General features: G+C 43.5%; 1 protein-coding gene across 4 annotated transcripts in view; it reads right to left on the minus strand.

Moving 5' to 3' along the window:
* LOC112267351 (cell surface glycoprotein MUC18) overlaps positions 1-19,689 on the minus strand; it is a 99,355-nt gene that overhangs the window by 53,531 nt on the left and 26,135 nt on the right. For all 4 annotated transcript variants that reach the window (XM_042297089.1, XM_042297091.1, XM_042297088.1 and 1 more), the window contains exon 2: positions 19,304-19,421. In XM_042297089.1, the coding sequence (XP_042153023.1) occupies positions 19,304-19,421 (118 nt within the window). The remainder of the gene's footprint in view (positions 1-19,303; positions 19,422-19,689) is intronic.

The raw sequence follows: 19,689 nt of genomic DNA on the forward strand, positions 1-19,689 counted from the left end.
TATATGCTTTAATTGTGGGAATTTACTGTGTCACATGAGCCCGATGTATCATTTGCATTAGTAAACATGTGGCAAGGTAAACGGTTGGGGGTTGATGACAGTGAGTAGCAGCAGGAGACAGGAACGGAGCCAGAGAGCCAGGGTGCACTTCCTCTGGGAGCGCTATGTTCAGTAGGTGTAAGGAGAGACGCTGGGAGACGAGAAGCAAGTACAGGGAGTGAACATTTAATAAACAACGGACATGAAACAGAACATGGACAGTGTCTGGACAGGGGAAACAAAACAACTATATGCTGACAAAGGGATCAAACAGACAGATATAGGAGGGGCAATCAACAAAGTAATGGAGTCCTGGTGAGTCCAAAGACGTGCTGGTACACGTAACGTTGGTGACCGGTGTGCGTAATGATGGGCAGCCTGGCGCCCTGGAGCACCAAGGAGGGGGAGCGAGAGCTATGTGAACTATGTGAAACTATGTGAAAGAAACAGTTGTTTTTGTCTTCCGCTGCAAAGTGTTTTGCTACAGTATGCCCACAGGAACACGACCCAGGGCTCTATGAACAGGAGGCATATTCACATCAGACTTCATTTAGATTCCAAACATCTCAATATATTTAAGGTGGAGACAATAAAAACCTTCAACCTAAAAGAGTAATGAAATTGAGACCTACTGTTATTGCAGTGCTTCCGTTTTGTGAAGTGTAGTCTGTGTAAATCCTTTGGGGCGGCGGGGTAGCCTAGTGGTTAGAGCGTTGGACTACTAACCGGAAGGTTGCAAGTTCAAACCCCGGAGCTGACAAGGTACAAATCTTTTGTTCTGCACCAGGACAGGCAGTTAACCCACGGTTCCTAGACCGTCATTGAAAATAAGAATTAGTTCTTAACTGACTTGCCTGGTAAAAATGTTTTTTAAATTGACAGTCAGTAAAATAAGGCACCGATCTAGGAGTCGTTTCTGGTAGAGCTGTCTTCCAACTCCAGGGTGGAAGTCAGGCCTTTAGCCCTATAAACTGTTATTACCTCCTGATGTTTGTCTGGATAGCCTAGCTGGCAGTTTCCTTATGTGGGATAGGTGATTACCACTGCTGGCTGGCTGCACTGGGTTGTTATATACTGATTACCATTGAGTTTCAACTCAAAGCTGTCTTTCCCTTGTCACTCTTAGACTGAAAAAAAAACAGATATGGGCACTAGGTTTTAACAAGGCCCATAAAAGTGAAAAAAATGAGGGCGTAGTCGAAGAATCAAGGTTTACTAGAGGACAACGCCAACAACCCAAAAAACAACTTTGTGAGCATACCCATACTGCCACAGCTGTAGAGCTAAGTTGAACTGATATGAAAGAAATTGAACCGAAATTCAGTTGTCAGATTTGTATTCCGGACCTTGATCAAACTCATGTTTATGAATGACCAACTTCAGTTCACTAATTACATTTGTGCAAAAGCAGAGCAGCAATTTAAGTGACCGCTGATGTTCTTGGCCAGGAATAGAGCTCTCTATTTGTCAAAGAAAAAAAACAAAATTACTTTTCCTCAGTGGACAAAGCATCAGTTTATGGCTGCCAAGCAACGGCCTACAGAGTTTGACTTGGTTTGGTTTGTTGCTTTAACCCAGACCCAAGACTGGCTTAGCAAGCTATTCAAGGGAGTAAAATGACTCAACTGCAATAAGAAAAAATGTCTGCTCTCAAAACAGAAACACCTAAGATACTTCAGACACCAAAAGGAGCAATATTTCCTATGAACTTGGTTTCTTCTCATAAGCTCAGGGGAAGAGAGCGAGAGTAGGAAGCCTTATATTAAAGTGCTGATGACACAGCAGTAAGTCACAGCAGTAAGTCACAAGTGTTTTGTTTGTGTATTCTGTGTGAAAAGCTACTAATAACCAATCAAAGGATGTGTAACCCAATAGATGTCCTCTCTCTTACAAAGCAGGCTAGTTATTGGTTATTCCTGCAGTTAAAATGTCCAAGACGACACAACGTACAGTGATCGAAACAATGAATCAAATGTCTCTGTAATCTCTTGTTCTGGGAGTTTGATGATGGGGGCTTTACATGACTGTGGTTGTGATGGCGAGATCACGTAACGTGTGTGGGCAGTGCAGCAATTCTCGCAGTAATATATTTAGCATTTTCCGCTAAATTGTTAGGCTGGATCAGAGGAGACTGTTGGGAGGAGCTATAGGAGGATGGGCTCATTGTAATGGCGGGAATGGAATGAATGGAACGGTATTAAAGATACCAAACATATGGAAACGACATGTTTGACTCCGATGCATTCATTCCATTCCAGCCATGAGCCCGTCCTCATATAGGTACTCCCACCAGTCTCCTCCAAGCTAGATAAATGACAGGTAGTTCAAGGCATGTAGTTACAGCAGTCAAGCATTATGTCAATGACACCAGTCTGACACTTATTCAGCTCCAGAACCCTTCGCCTGTATCGACGCAAATGACCAGAGATCATGAGCTAGAAGGAGGAGTGAGAGTGGGTGGCCAATACAGGGGGATTCCAGAGGCTGGAGGACTTTAGAGGAATCAGGTAGCAGCAGTACTTGAGAAGTGACCCCAGGGGGATGAAGACAGACAGAATACTGGATTATAAAGACCTCAGTAACCTGAACCTCAGTCTGGGTTCTCTCAGACAGTTTAAGAGCCAGGTATATGCAGCCAGTCGTGTAAAGTAAAAATACTTTAAAGTACTACTTAAGTAGTTTTTTGGGGCATTTGTACTTTACTTTACTATTTATATTTTTGACAACTTCTACTTTTACTTTACTGCATTCCTGAAAAAAAGTATGTACTTTTTACTCCATACATTTTCTCTGACATCCAAAAGTATTCGTTACATTTTGAATGCTTAGCAGGGCAGAAAATGGTCCAATTCCCGCACTTATCAAGAGATCACCCTTGGTCATCCCTACTGCTTCTGATCTGGCGGACTCACTAAACACAAAGGCTTTGTTTTTAAATTATGTCTGAGTGTTGGACAGAAAATTGTGCCGCCTGGTTTGCTTAACATTAGAATTTTTTTTATTATCCGTACTTTTTACTTTTACTTTTGATACTTAAAGTATATTTTAGCAACTACATTGACTTTTGATACTAAATTATATTTAAAACCAAATACTTTTAGAATTTTACACAAGTAGTATTGTAATAGGTGACTTTGACTTTTGCTTGAGGCAATTTCTATTAAGTTATCTTTATTTTTACTCAAGTATAAAAATCAAGTACTTTTTACACCACTGTTTGCAGTTGTGTGTGCATCTGTCTACTGAGATCAGTTCAAAGGGAATCAAAAGAGCTAAGGTATAGGGTACAGTTGGCAAGATAGTGGTGGCATTTCTGGTAACATCTGAAGCGATTTCAAACACACTAAACATCAACGGATCAATGGACTGTTCGACAGCCCCAGTGGAGAACAGATATTAATGCAACATGTGGCAGGTTTCTTGCATACGGGCTGCCTCATTGCACATCTGCAGACATTGAAAGACTGTAATAACAATATCACATCAAGCCAATCTGTAAATGCATAATTGAACCAATCAAAATCAAAACCAAATCTGAACCTGGAAAAAATACAAAAAAGCCTAAAGAATTGTCTTTCTTTATCATAAAAAACATTTGTATGGCTGTTTAAAACAGAGATTTAATTCAACTGATTGCTGATTGCTTAATTGATCGAGCAGTGGTTGTGTACAACCAATTAGCTTAAGCAAGCTAGCCAGTGGTAACAACGTGTCAACAATTCCCTGATGGCAACAGTGGAGGGGCCTGGGAGGGAGCCTCCACACAAACAAACAACTCAATGGACTGCTCCTTTAATTTCCCCATTCTGATCCAGCATACAGTGTATTGATTGTGGTAATGCCTGTCTGTGGGGACGATTCATACCCTCTGATCTGTACTTCACAGAGGACATTTCCCTTCCTGGCTTCTGTCCATTGTTGTCTCTACTCGTGCCATCTCTAGTATTGAAAGTCGTTCACAACAGCCTTAAACCATTAGGCCTTTTCATCCTGATAACACAGCAAAACAGAATGTCCTGGTAGCCACTGCTATACTCTCTAACTTGTTTCACAATTCAGATGGTGTCCCTCCACAACTTCAAATCAAATTTTATTGTTCATATACACATGGTTAGCAGATGTTATTGTGAGTGTAGCGAAATGACTGTGCTTCTAGTTCCGGCAGTGCAGTAATATCTAACATGTAATCTAACAATTCCGCAACAACTACCTAATACACACAAATCTAAGTAAAGGGATGGAATAAGAATATGTACATATAAATATATGGATGAGTGATGACCGTGCGGCATAGGCAAGATGCAATAGATGGTATGAAATACAGTATATACTGTACACATGAGATGAGTAATGCAAGATATGTAAACATTATTAAGGTGGCATTATTAAAGTGACTAGTGATCCATTTCTTAATGACCAATGATTTCAAGTCTGTATGTAGGCATGCATGTGTTAGTGATGGCTGTTTAACAGTCTGATGGCATTGAGATAGAAGCTGTTTTTCAGTCTCTCGTTCCCAGCTTTGATGCACCTGTACTGACCTCGCCTTCTTGATGGTAGCGGGGTGAACAGGCAGTGGCTTGGGTGGTTGTTGTCCTTGATGATCTTTTTGGCCTTCCTGTGACATTGGGGGCTGTAGGTGTCCTGGACGGCAGGTAGTTTGCCCCCAGTGATGCGTTGTGCAGATCGCACCACCCTCTGGAGAGCCTTGCAGTTGTGGGCAGTGCAGTTGCCGTACAGCCCGGTCTCAATTGTGCATCTGTGTAAGGACCGACGCCGGAGACGAGAAGCAGGTACGGGGAGTTGACATTTAATTAGGAACAGACAAAGAGCAAGACAGAAACAGTGTCAACACACAGATACATAATGACAAATGACAATCAATGCAGCAACAGAGATGGGGAACTGAAAAATATAGGGGCGGTAATAAACAGCTGAGTCCAGGTGAGTCCAATAATACGCTAATGCGCATGACGGGGGGAAGGCAGGTGTACGTAATGATGGTGGCAGGAGTCCGCAATGCTGGGGAGCCTGGCACCCTCGAGTGCCAGGGGGGAGGAGCGGGAGCAGGCGTGACAATCTGTCAAAGTTTGTGAGGGTTTTAGGTGACAATCCAAATTTCGTCAGCCTCTTGAGGTTTAAGAGGCGCTGTCTTCACCACACTGTCTGTGTGGGTGGACCATTTCAATTTGTCCGTGATGTGTACGCCGAGGAACTTAAAACTTTCCACCTTCTCCACTGCTGTCCCGTCGATGTGGATAGGGGGGTGCTCCCTCTGCTGTTTCCTGAAGTCCACGATCATCTGCTTTGTTGGTGTTGAGTGAGAGTTTGTTTTCCTGATACCACACTCCGGGTGCCCTCACCTCCTCCCTGTAGGAGGTCTCGTCGTTGTTGGTAATCAAGCCCACTACTCTTGTGTTGTCTGCAAACTTGATGATTGAGTTGTAGGCATGCATGGCCACACAGTCATGGGTGAACAGGGAGTACAGGAGGGGGCTGAGCACACACCCTTGTGGGGCCCCAGTGTTGAGGATCAGCGAAGTGGAGATGTTGTTTCCTACCTTCACCACCACCATCAGGAAGTCCAGGACCCAATTGCACAGGGAGGGGTTGAGACCCAAGGCCTCAAGCTTAATGATGAGCTTGGAGGATACTATAGTGTTGAATGCTGAGCTGTAGTCAATGAACAGCATTCTTACATAGGTATTCCTCTTGTCCAGATGGGATAGGGTAGTGTGCAGTGTGCAGTGTGATGGCTATTGCATTGTCTGTGGACCTATTGGGGCGGTATGCAAATTGAAGTGGGTCTAGGGTGGCAGGTAAGGTGGTGATATGATCCTTGACTAGTCTCTCAAACTCTTCATGATGACAGAAGTAAGTTCTACGGGGCGATAGTCATTTAGTTCAGTTACCTTTGCCTTCTTGGGTACAGGAACAATGGTGGCCATCTTGAAGAATGTGGGGACAGCAGACTGGGATAGGGAGAGAATGAATGTGTCCGTAAACACACAAGCTAGCTGGTCTGTACATGCTCTGAGGGCGCGGCTAGGGATGCCACCTGGGCCGGCAGCCTTCCCTAGGGTTAACACGTTTAAATGTCTTATTCATGTTGGCCACGGAGAAGGAGAGGGAGGGCCCACAGTCCTTGGTAGCGGGCCACATCTGTGGCGCTGTATTATACTCAAAGCGAGCAAAGAAGGTGTTTAGTTTGTCGGGAAGCAAGACGTCGGTGTCCGTGGCTGGTTTTCTTTTTCTAGTCTGTGATTGCCTGTAGACCCTGCCACAAATGTCTTGTGTCTGAGCCATTGAATTGCGACTCCCTTTTGCACCTATACCAACATTTCGCTTGTTTGATTGCCTTCGCGGAGGGAATAACTACACTGTTTGTATTCGGCCATATTCCCAGTCATCTTGCCATGGATAAATGCGGTGGTTCACGCTTTCAGTTTTGCGTAAAAGCTGCCATTTATACACGGTTTCTGGTTAGGGTAGGTTTTAATAGTCACAGTGGGGACAACATCTCCAACGCACTTCCTTTTAAACTCACTCACTGAATCAGCGTATAAATCAATATTATTCTCTGAGGCTGCCCGGAACATTTCCCAGTCCGCGTGATCAAAACAATCTTGGATTCCGATTGGTCAGACCAGCGTTGAATATTTCTCGTCATGGGTACATCCTGTTTGAGTTTCTGCCTATAGGACAGGAGGAGCAAAATGGAGACATGGTCAGATTTGCCGAAGGTAGGGCAGGGTAGGGCCTTGCATGCATCGCAGAAGTTAGAGTAGCAGTGATCCAGTGTATTTCCCGCACGAGTGCTACAATAAATATGCTGATAGAATTTAGGTAGCCTTGTTCTCAAATTTGTTAAAATTCCCAGCTACAATAAATGAGGCTTCAGGATACATGGTTTCCAGTTTACATAGAGTCCAGTGAAGTTCCTTGAGGGCCGTCATGGTATCGGCATGAGGAAGAATATACACGGCTGTGACAATAACCGACAGGAATTCTCATGGAGGATAATATGGTTGGCAATTGATTGTGAGGAATTCTAGGTCAGGTGAACAAAATGACTTGAGCTCCTATATGTTGTTACGATTACACCATGAGTCGTTAATCATGAAGCATGCACCTCCGCCCTTCTTCTTCCCAGAGATATGTTTATTTCTGTCAGCACGACACATAAGGAATCCCGGTGGCTGTGCCGACTCCGACAACATACCCTGATGTCTCTCTGGAAGGCAACCCTTGCCCTAATTCCGTCTACCTTGTTATCGGAAGCGGTGGGTGGTGTGCACGCCTCCGAAGTCTGACCAGGAGGTCGCTCCGTCTATATCTTCTGCGGCAAAGTTGTTTTGGGTCGGACTCTGGGATCAGATCAAATGCCCTGGGTGGTGGTGTGAACAAAGGATCCGCTTCGGGAAAGTCATATTCCTGGACGTAATGTTGGTAAGTTGACGTTACTCTGATATCCAACAGTTCTTCCCGGCTGTATGTAATAACATTGAAGATTTTCTGGGCTAACAATGTAAGAAATAATACATAAAAAACAAAATACTGCATAGTTTCCTAAGGACTAGAAGTGAGGCGACCCTCTGTCAGTGCCATCTTGCCTTCTTGTTAATGGTTTGGAAGATTGATTCTATTTAAAATTCTATTTATAATCACTAACTTGGCTTATGGAACTTTCCTGAATCCTTACACGAGTATGGCTGCAGACTACTTAGAGAGGGTACTTCAGGAAGCCTGGCTTTGTTCAATAGCTTTGACAGGCTGCTCAACGTAAAGATAATGTGCTCCTTTCTAGCTAGGCAGATATAGCAAAAATACAGTTGCAGGACAGATCCTTTGGGGTACAATTAAACTAACATTACGCCAGCAGATCCTTAACTGACTCTAGTTGTTGTTTTAACCTAATGCAATTTGGAAAAGCCCCCAAGTTTAACGACCCATAACTTCCCTAAAAACCATACCCTGACAACTGCCTCTAGCCGTTTAGAGGTGAGGACAACATGTTTTTACAACATTGTGACTATCGATCAATCAGGTACTTTCTCAGTTAGCATGGATGTGTCTTCAGACTTCAGAGCACCATACCAGTAACCAAGCAACATCATCACAACTCAGCCTCATTGTCCTCTTTTTTTGAGTCAGATTACAAGTATGAGGCAAGACAGTGCAAGATGCTAAATGCTGAAAAAGAAATCACATGGTGTCCTACATTCATGTTTCTGTTCCTGTCCCTTCTTGCTAATTCTTTGAAATGATTCATTTTAGTACGTGTGCTGATGTAGGTTACAAGTTTATGCTTTGCAAGATAGAGTTTATGAGGAATGTGTGTTTATTTTAGATATTGCTTTAAAAAACAATTTCATAGTACCTCATGTTTGCCAATATGATTTAAATGTTTATCATTGCTTGGGGTCTGATATTAACTTTCTCTTTAGGCATACATCAGAAGGGCTCGTCCTTTGAGTTTTTAGCTTTTCCTGTTGATTCCGCACAGAGATCTGGCCATTGTCAAACAGGTCTACAACCGATGAATGGCCATTGTGTGAAAAATGGCCATTGTGTGAATTTACATTACGCAAGCATTTCTGATGGATGTTGCACAGTAACAACAAACAATATCAAAAAGCGCAGGTGGCCTGTTTCTTGACTTTGTCACAAGGACTTTGTGTTGGTTGGTTATGGCTTGCTTTCAAATGTAAAATTAGAAAGCCGTTTGTATAGACCTACATAACTACATTGCACATGATGTAATATGATCCGTTACATTTGTTATGTCACACATTTGATTGATGATGTATATGTTGTCATTACACATGCATGAATGATTCATGAAAAAGTTAACGATAAATATGTGGAATATTGAGTTGTTGTTTTTTAAATGTATGCTGGAGCCGACTGATCTATGCCTAAATGTTAATTATTGCACCTAGGTACATACCGTACACTCTCCCCAACCACCATATCTGATAGGTCATTAAAGACATCAGGCATGTGTCAGTGGTGAGGCTTCACTCACAATGATTCCAATCAGAGTGTGAAAAAATATATGAATTATGCAGGATCACGTCCCAGGTTACTACTTGAATTCCTGGATACATTTGACTGTAGTGGGGTTCTACCTAAACAATTAATTGTTACCTAAACAGGATGGGGATGGAGAATGCATTCCACTGGCTGTAACTGGTTGCTATTATCAGAAGGCTAAGGTGAACAAGGCTTTCTAATGTAAGAACTGTGTCACAGTGAAAATTAAAATGGGGCTTGGAAGTGAAACAGTGGCATTCCACGCTCTATCCCCTCTGCCAGAGGCCTGAATTTAGGGACTTCCGTTTCAAGCACAGCTCTCCGCTGATTCGCTGCCCAGATCTGCACTTCATTATGTAAAAGTTGTGAGGTTGGGCACAAGGACTTTTATTGTGTACATTGACAGGCAGCCCCTCGCAGTAGCAGTTGTCTGGAATGGGGCACCCAGGCCCTCACCAGCTTCTCTCAGCCATGGTGAAAAAGATGGCCATTTAATGGGAGATGTCTTTGTGATGAGCATGCCCTTTGACCCTGTAATTGTCTGGTGTTACAGGAAGTACATTATATCATTATCAAAGGGTCGTTATAGGAATCCCTGATGCTACCATCCCTCCTTTGATGCCTCAGAATAGAATGTTTTTACTATCGTGAAAAGCTTATTTGAGACAGAAAAGAGCCCTCAATACATTTCCCAGAAAACATAAGGTTTTATTTAGGCATAAAGCAGCTTCATTTATGTATTTAGATAAATTATTAAAGTAATGTTGCTACTTTGAGGGTAAATATCAAAGTATTTGCTGGGGCCTTGTGGCCAGTAACAAGCTGGCATGCTGGCATTCTGTATTTAATGATGCCCATCAAAGAATAGACCAGACAGACAGCGTATGGACATTTGAAATCATGTGTGTTTAACCTTTTACTGCAGGGTCACACAGTTTTGTTATATTTCAGTCTTCTGTGATCTGTATAAAGTGTTATATTGGGATGCAAACTCAAAATTGAATACATTTCAACTCTATATTTGACATGGTGCAGGTGTCTTCTTTTTTTGTAAGCCCATAACCATGTGTTTGAGGTAGTTGCTAGTCTAAAAAAAACAATAATACTGAAAAAGACTGAAATATAACCAAACTGTTTGACATAGAAACACCAGATTTTCTGCAGGTTTAAAAGAAAAAAGTTTATTTAATTATGAAATTACAAAAAATATGAATAACATTCCATCCATAAGCCCATTACGTCATTTGACTGCAGGAAAGGAGAACTTGTTTGAAATGAAACTTGACAACATGAATTGAATGGTGCTAATCCAAATCCATAGTAAGATATCAAGAACATGACCGACAGTAAAAACTGAGGACGTAGATCTATAAATTCACATGACCTGCTATCGACCCCTGCTATCGACCCCTGCTATCTGCATTTTTAACATGATAGCTATGGCATTCCGACAGTAGTCCAAAACTAGCATCACCTTCCTGAGAGACAAGGGGTGTGGGATAAAAGGGGAGGTGGGAAGAGGATGTAAAGGGGTAAGAGGGAAGGGAAGTCAGACATGCAAAGGAAGGGTTCTAGGGGAAAGGAGGGAAGCCATGACCGTCTGTCTAAACAAACAAAAACAGACAAACGGTATGAAAAAAATGCGTTGAAACGACCGATCTATAAATAAGGATCGTGTTGTTGACAAACGTGTTTTACTAGCCTGAGTTATAATACTCTACACCACCATTCATTTTTCACATCGTAAATTTAAAAACAAAATGACATTAATTATGTGTTTGGGTGTAAGCTTACTTTGGCCTGACATTTTTGATCACCGTGTGGTTCTCTCTCGGACAAGTTGGGAGTTCCCTGTCAAGAGGGGTGACATGGAGGCCAGGCTGGCTTAGCTAGCCTAGCTGGCATGGAGCCTCAAGCGAAGGACACTAACAAAAGTTTTCAATGCTGCAGGGGCTGTGTTTAATTTCCTTTTATTCCTGGACAATGTGGACCAACAAGACTTCCAATGTAGCAGCTGTTTGCTTGCAGAGGACTACAGGGGCAAAGTGCCTACTCTTAGCAAACAGATAGCGAACCTAACCAAGCTACTGGGGAATCCACGCCCGCCTGCTTTATCTTTCTCCTCCACACAAGTAGCCGGACGCCACTCTGGCCTGATGGAAGTGTCGCCGCCGTGTCGGCTGTCCACAACCAACTGTCCGGAACTCTGCAGGGATCCCTCCCAGAAGGCGTCTCCCCCTTCCTTGGAGATTGGAGTTGGTGGGATGATCCTGGTGGATGTTCCTGTTCTCAATCCTACCAACCAGACATGGAGAAATGTCACTCGCAGTGTAAATTGAAAACATTGTCCTCTTGCAACGGGGGATCTCCTTGGAGATGTTATGTCCGGACCGGACACTAGAAACAGCTTCGCTGCGCTCGATCCAGAGGCTTCGGCACCTTCTTCCATGGTGGCTTCTGATTCGAGATTGGATCCGGAGGAAACTGCGCCTTCGTCCTCTGTTCTGTCTCCCTCTCCGGTACCTCGGGTTCAGATCCTCAGAGCTCCCATCCTGATCAGACCGTGAGGCTGTCTGAGACTCCGGCCTATTCATTATCCACAATGGATACTACAGCTGGCTCGGGTCCATCGGGCCCCACTAGCCTTTGGTCCTCGAGGGTTTTGCAAAACCACGAAAGGCGAAAGAAAGGCCGGACCTCCTCAACCATTGCACCAGCTGTCGTCATCGGCAGTTCTATGGTAGGCAACATCATGGTTCCCGGGGGGAAAACTCTGTGCTATCCTGGATTACTGGACATTACAAGGCTGCTTCTTCTTCAAACTACATTAGGTGGGCTAGCTCAGAACTTCTGATAATAGATTGTAAAGACCTGATTCTAGTACTGAAAGATTCCAAAAAGCAACCAATTATTTCAGGCGGGTGTTAAAGAATTCAGCAGGATAACTTTGACACCTTCTGGAAACAGAAAATGATCTAAAGGAATGATGGATTCCATCCGAATCGTCTTGGCTCCTGGACTCGGTCCACGCATTTCAAGGCTGCGTTGAGACAATGACTTATCGATGACCCACGCCCAGCTCAGATAATCCCTACCATTCTGTCGCTGAGTTGTCATAATGCTGCAGCAAATGTACATTATCCCAGGGGAATTGGCAGACATAATGTAAGTAACCTAATGTCACGTTCTGACCTTTATTTCCTTTGTTTTGTATTTATTTAGTATAGTCAGGGCGTGAGTTGGGTGAGCAGTCTATGTTTGTTTTTCTATGATTTGGGTATTTCTATATTTCGGCCTAGTATGGTTCTCAATCAGAGGCAGGTGTCATTAGTTGTCTCTGATTGAGAATCATACTTAGGTAGCCTGGGTGTCACTGTGTGGGTGTGGGTGATTGTTCCTGTCTCTGTGTTTTGCACCAGATAGGGCTGTTTTTGGTTTTCCACGTTTATTGTTTTGTTGTGTTCGTGTTTATCTTTTTTTATTAAACATGAATCAATATAACCACGCTGCATTTTGGTCCGCCTCTACTTCACCACAGGAAAACCCTTACAGAATCACCCACCCAACTCGGACCAAGCGGCGTGGTAAACAGCAGCGACGACAGCAGCAGCAGCAGCAACAACAGCGGCCAGCATCACAGGACTCCTGGACATGGGAGGAGATACTGAACGGAGAGGGACCCTGGGCGCAGGCTGGGGAACATCGCCGCCCCAAAGCAGAGCTGGAGGCAGCGAAAGCTGAGCGGCGGCGATATGAGGAGGCAGCACGGCAGTGCGACAGGTACGAGAGGCAGCCCCCCAAAAAATGTTTGGGGGGGCAGACGAGGTGTGGTACTAAGCCAGGTAGCAGACCTGAGCTCACTCCTCGTGCTTATTATAAGCAGCGCATTACTGGTCAGGCACCGCGTTATGCGGTTAAGCGCACGGTGTCGCCAGTGCGTGCCCATAGCCCGGTGCGCTATAGGGCAGCCCCCCGATAGTGCCATGCGAGTGTGGGCATCGAGCCAGGGCGTATGGTGCCTGCTCAGCGGGTCTGGTCGCCGGTACGCAGTTTTGGTCCAGGGTATCCTGCGCCGGCTCTGCGTGCTGTGTCTCCAGGGTGCTGGGAGGGTGCAGTGCGTCCTCTGCCTGCGCTCCGCTCGTGCCGGGCAAATGTGGTAGTGGAGCCTAAGGGAGAGGTGCGTGTAGTGAGCACTAGATCTCCCGTGCTTATCCACAGCCCGGTTCAACCTGTGCCTGCACTCTGGAGGGTCCGGGCTAGAGTAGTCCAGCCTGGGGAAGTGGTGCCAAGGTTGCGCACCAGAGCTCCAGTGCTCCCCCACAGCCCGGTCCTTCAGGTGCCTCCTAACACCAAGCCTCCTGAAGGTCTCCCCAGCCTGGTGGTTCCTGTGGCAGCCCCACGCACCAGGCTGTCTCTCTGTCTCCTCCCTGCAGGTGGTGCTGTCTGTCCGGCGCCGCTGCCGGAGCCTCCCACCTGTCCGGCGCCGCTGCCGGAGCCTCCCACCTGTCCGGCGCCGCTGCCGGAGTCTCCCGCCTGTCCGGCGCCGCTGCCGGAGTCTCCCGCCTGTCCGGCGCTGCTGCCGGAGTCTGAGGCGCCAGAGCCCCTCAGCCCAGAGGCGCCAGAGCCCCTGCCCCTCTGTCCAGAGCCCCTGCCCCTCTGTCCAGAGCCCCTGCCCCTCTGTCCAGAGCTTCTGCCCCTCTGTCCAGAGCTTCTGTCCCTCTGTCCAGAGCTGCCCCTCTGTCCAGTGGGGTCATTGAGAGGGGGTGCCATGGTTAGAGAGCCACTGAGGCGGACAATGAGGCGGACTAAGACAACGGTGAAGTGGGGTCCGCGCCCCGCGCCAGAGCCGCCACCGCGGACAGACGCCCACCCAGACCCTCCCCTATAGGTCAAGGTTTTGCGGCTGGAGTCCGCACCTTTGGGGGGTGGGGGGGTACTGTCACGTTCTGACCTTTATTTCCTTTGTTTTGTATTTATGTAGTATGGTCAGGGCGTGAGTTGGGTGGGCAGTCTATGTTTGTTTTTCTATGATTTGGGTATTTCTATGTTTCGGCCTAGTATGGTTCTCAATCAGAGGCAGGTGTCATTAGTTGTCTCTGATTGAGAATCATACTTAGGTAGCCTGGGTGTCACTGTGTGGGTGATTGTTCCTGTCTCTGTGTTTTGCACAAGATAGGGCTGTTTTTGGTTTTCCACGTTTATTGTTTTGTAGTGTTCGTGTTTATCTTTTTTTATTAAACATGAATCAATATAACCACGCTGCGTTTTGGTCCGCCTCTACTTCACCACAGGAAAACCCTTACACCTAATGTATGTCCCTCTAACTGTCCTGAATGCCTCTGATGATCCTACAGCTATTGTATGCAGTAATCATGTGCCAATGACCAGGGTTCATGTGCCCTAGTAGGACGTCCACTGTGTGCAGCTCACCCTACACTATTAGCTAAAACATAAATAACATGAGCATGTCTACTTCTGCTAAGCTTCCAATTAAAGCAATACAAAAATCAAGCATCCCAGAAAAAGGCTAAAAAAAAGAAACAAGGTTAATGAAATCAATATCTTGCTAATAACAGATGGCATTCATATTCTGAAACTCACTTAGATAATACATTTGATGATACAGTGGTAGCAATAAATGGTTATGGTGGGGGTGTTGCTGTTTATATTCAGAAGCACATTCCTGTAAAGCTTAGAGAGGAACTCATTAAATACTGTTGAAGTAATATTGCTACAGGTTCATCTGCTTCACTTAAAGCCCATTCTTGTGGGAAGCTGCTATAAACAACCAAGTGCTAACAGTCAGTATCTGGATAATACAGTTGAAGACGGAAGTTTACATATACTTAGGTTGGAGTCATTAAAACTCATTTTTCAACAACTCCACACATTTCTTGTTAACAAACTCTAGTTTTGGTAAGTCGGTTAGGACATTAGATTATTTAACTTAATTCACTGTATTGCAATTCCAGGGGGTCAGAAGTTTACATGCACTAAGTTGACTGTGCCCTTAAACAGCTTGGAAAATATCAGAAAATTCTGTCATGTCTTTAGAAGCTTCTGATAGGCTAATTTACATAATTTGAGTCAATTGGAGGTGTACCTGTGGATGTATTTCAAGACCTACCTTCAAACTCAGTGCCTCTTTGCTTGACATCATGGGAAATCTTTAAAGACTTTAAAAACCTTAAATAAAATTTTGGGCAAGAAGACAAACTCGGCTCCATCATTCATTGAATCAGATGGCTCATTCATTACAAAACCCACTGATATTGGCAATTACTTGAATTCTTTTTTTACTGGCAAGATTAGCTAAGTTAGGCAATGACATGCCAGCAACAAATGCTGACACTACACATCCAAGTATTACTGATCAAATTATGAAAGACAAAGCATTGTAATTTTGAATCCCGTTAAGTCAGTGCGGAAGAGGTGAAAAAATATTGTCTATCAACAATGACAAGCCACCGGGGTATGACAACTTGGATGGAAAATTACTGAGGATAATAGCGAACGATATTGCCACTCCTATTTGCAATATTATCTTTAATCTATGCCTACTAGAAAGTGTGTGGGGGGAAGCAAAAGTCATTCCGCTTCCCAAGAATAGTAAAGCCTCGTTGACTGGCTCAAATAGCCGACCAATCAGCCTGTAACCAACCCTTAGTATACTTTTAGGAAAAAATGTGTTTGAGCAGATACAATGCTATTTTACTGTAAACAAATTGACAACAGACTTTAACACACATATTGAGAAGGACATTCAACAAACATGGCACTTACACAAATGACTGATTATTGGCTGAGAGAAATTGATGACATTATAGTCTGCCGCTGAAAGGTCATAGTCTGCTGCTGAAAAAACACATGTGTTATGGTTTTACACCCCCTGCTATATTGTGAATAAAGAGTTAACTCTCTAACAAAACACAGAGGGTGATCTTTAATGGAATCCTCTCCAACATAATCCAGGTAGAATCAGGAATTCCCTAGGGCAGCTGTCTTGGCCCCTTACTTTTTCAATCTTTACTAATGACTTGCCACTGTCTTTGAGTAAAGCCAGTATGTCTATGTATGCAGACGACTAATCACTATACACGTTAACTACTACAGCAAGTGAAATCACTGCAACCCTTAACAAAGAGCTGCAGATAGTTTCAGAATGGGTGGCAAGGAATAAGTTAGTCCTAAATATTAACACTAAAAGCATTGTATTTGGGACAAATCATTCACTAAACCCTAAACCTTAGATAAATCTCATTCATAAATCTTGTTATGAATAATGTGGAAATTGAGCAAGTTGAATTGACTATCTGCATTGTGTCCCGCCACCCGCCACCCACCACCCGCCAACCCCTCTTTACGCTACTGCTACTCTCTGTTCATTATATATGCATAGTCACTTCAACCATATCTACATGTACATACTACCTCAATCAGCCTGACTAACTGGTGTCTGTATGTAGCCTCGCTACTTTTATAGCTTTGCTATTGTATTTTGCTTCGCTAATGTTTTTCACTGTCTTTTTACTGTTGTTTTTATTTCTTTACTTACCTATTGTTCACCTAATACCTTTTTTGCGCTATTGGTTAGAGCCTGTAAGTAAGCATTTCACTGGAAGGTCTACACCTGTTGTATTCGGCGCACGTGACAAATAAACTTTGATTTGATTTGACTAAACTACTTGGAGTAACCCTGGATTGTAATAAACTGTCATGGTCAAAACATGTTGATACAATAGTAGCTAGGATGGGGAGAAGTCTGTCCATAATAAAGCACTACTCTGCCTTCTTAACAACACTATCAACAGGGCAGGTCCTACAGGCCCTAGTTTTGTCGCACCTGGACTACTGTTCAGTCATATGGTTACGTGCCACAAAGAGGGACCTCGTAAAATTACAATTGGCTCAGAACAGGGCAGCATGGTTGGGCCTTAAATGTACACAGAGAGCTAACATTAATAATATGCATGTAAATCTCTCATGGCTCAAAGAGGAGGAGAAATTGACTTCATCACTACTTGTTTTTGTAAGAAGTGTTGACATGCTGAATGCACCGAAATGTCTGTTCAAACTACTAACACACAGCTTGGACACCCATGCACACCCCACAAGACATGCTAGTAGAGGTCACTTCACAATCCACAAGTCAAGAACAGACTATGGGAGGTGCATAGTATAGCCATGACTATATGGAACTCTATTCCACATCACGTAACTGATGCAAGCAGTAGAATCAGATTTAAAAAACAGATAAAAATACACCTTATGGAACAGAGGAGACTGTGAAGAGAAACACACACAGGAACAGACACATGCATTCACACACAGATGCTAGCACACGCACTCGACACACACGTACATTGTGTAATACTGTTGTACGGTGGTGTTATACATTTTGTATTGTAGATATGTTGTGGTGTAATAATGTTTTATGATGTCCTGTTTTATTTGTGATGTAAGTGACTTAATGTGTTTGGACCCAAGGAAGACTAGCTAATGGGGATCCCTAATAAATACAAATACAATGTGTATTGTTTCCATCCATAAGCAAACATTTTTCCTTAATTTCCCCTCACCTTTTCGCCTAGGAATCGTTCTGGTTTGATGTATGTGTAGATTTGGTAAGTGCAGGCCTACTGCACCCATCACACAGTGATGATGTTTGACTCAGGTCTCGTGGTCTGGTGATAACACAGACATGCTATTCACTACTGTAACATGACTGACAAAGATTAACCCTGGTAGGAAGACATGACCTGACAGTAAGCAGCTAGGCAGCTGATTTTCCATATTCCACCAAATGACCCAAAAACATTTGTAACAACCAGTATATCTGCGAAGCATCTAACAAAAACATAGCTAGTCCTTAGAGTAGGCTCCCTAAAATTATAAATAATTTATATCTTTCATTATGGTCAATTATAAACTGGGAGGTTCAAGCCCTGAATGCAGATTGGCTGACAGCCATGGTATATCAGACCGTATACCACGGATATGAAAAACATTTATTTTTACTGCTCTAATTACATTGGCAAACCATTCATAATAGCAATAATGCACCTCAGGGGTTTGTGGTATATGGCCAATATACCATGGCCAAGGGCTGTAATCCAGGCACTCCGCGTTGCATCTTGCCTAAGAACCACCCTTAGCCGTAGTATATTGGCCATATACCACCCCCCCTGCCTTATTGCTTAAATATATAATCGCATCAGTGCAATGCTTTTCACAATTGAAGTTATCTGAATAAATAGTCTAATATAGTTTTGATCAACAAAAAAAAAAGTAAGCTATAGAACAGATTAGAAAAGTGGTCTCTTTGAGACCATTTTCATATTTTTCATCGCCAGTCACACATTCTTAAAATTATAGTCTCTGGGTATTCAGTCAAAACAAAATAATGAATCATATATAGTAATAGTGAGGGCATGCATGCAGCATAAAAAAAGGGCTTACCATTTTTGTTAATATGCATAGGCTAAATGACACAATCGTATAACCATCTTTCAAGACAGAAATCGCTGTATAGGGGACCAATTCATTCCACTTATTCTGTTCACTTACTACTATCATTTATATGATGACAAATAAATAACTATTTTAAACGCATTTGACATGCACATGTGTTCTGATGTAATGCGCAAAGATTTCCTGTTACGTGTATTAATTTGTTATTGTAACTAGTCTACATACATTGGATCGGTAGGTAGCCTGAGTGGTTAGGGTAACTGAGAAGTTGCAGGATCGAATCCCTGAGCTGACAAGGTAAAAAAAATCTGTTCCCTGATAGGCCGTCATTGTAAATAAGAATTTGTTTTTAACTGACTTGCCTAGTTAAATAAAGGTTTTAAAAAAACGTTTAATTCCTTACAGTATAATTGAACTATAACTGACAGTAGAAAACAGATATGCTTTTTACATCCCATGCAGCTAAATAAAAAATGTGTGATAATAAGATATAATTTGCATTTCAACTTACATAAACGATTGACCAGAAAAATGTCAGAACAAGGTAGCAACATCACATGTTTGAAGTTTGCTGGGTCTACGCAGCCTTATTTAGAGCGGGCAGAGTAGCGCTCCATCAAGTAGCCAGCGTTCAGTAGCCAAGCAACCCCGCAAAGTTTCCAATGTACAGTACAGTACAGTCACAAAACGATACACCGCTGAAAACAGCATCCTATGCAGAGTTTCCAAGAAGTTAGATCTGCATTAGGTCACATACCTTTCCAGGTCAGAGAAAGCAGGGAAAGTCCCACGAACGTGGAAGCGTTCATTCGTAAAGCCATGTTGTCTCTTCTGCCCAGTGTCGTCCTGAGAGTGAGTGTGAAGACTGGCCGATCCTGGCAAACGGCAAGACAGACGCAGGGTGTTAGAGAGGCAAGAGATGTAGGGCAGATAGGGTTGACAGCGACTGTGCTGTTGGTAGGAGGAACTTATAGGGGAAGGGAGCTCAATACAGTAAGTTGCCTAATCTTTATGAACAGATAGCCTAAATGATAACATGGTTTGGTACAAGTGTTCCTCAAATGTCTAGAATGGAATAGGATATAATAGAAAATATTGCAGTGAGAAGCAATTAATGGGGTTCAGAGGATGACAGAAAGGACA

This window comes from Oncorhynchus tshawytscha, linkage group LG14, assembly GCF_018296145.1.
Source record: "Oncorhynchus tshawytscha isolate Ot180627B linkage group LG14, Otsh_v2.0, whole genome shotgun sequence".
In the NCBI taxonomy this organism is placed as follows: Eukaryota; Metazoa; Chordata; class Actinopteri; order Salmoniformes; family Salmonidae; genus Oncorhynchus; species Oncorhynchus tshawytscha.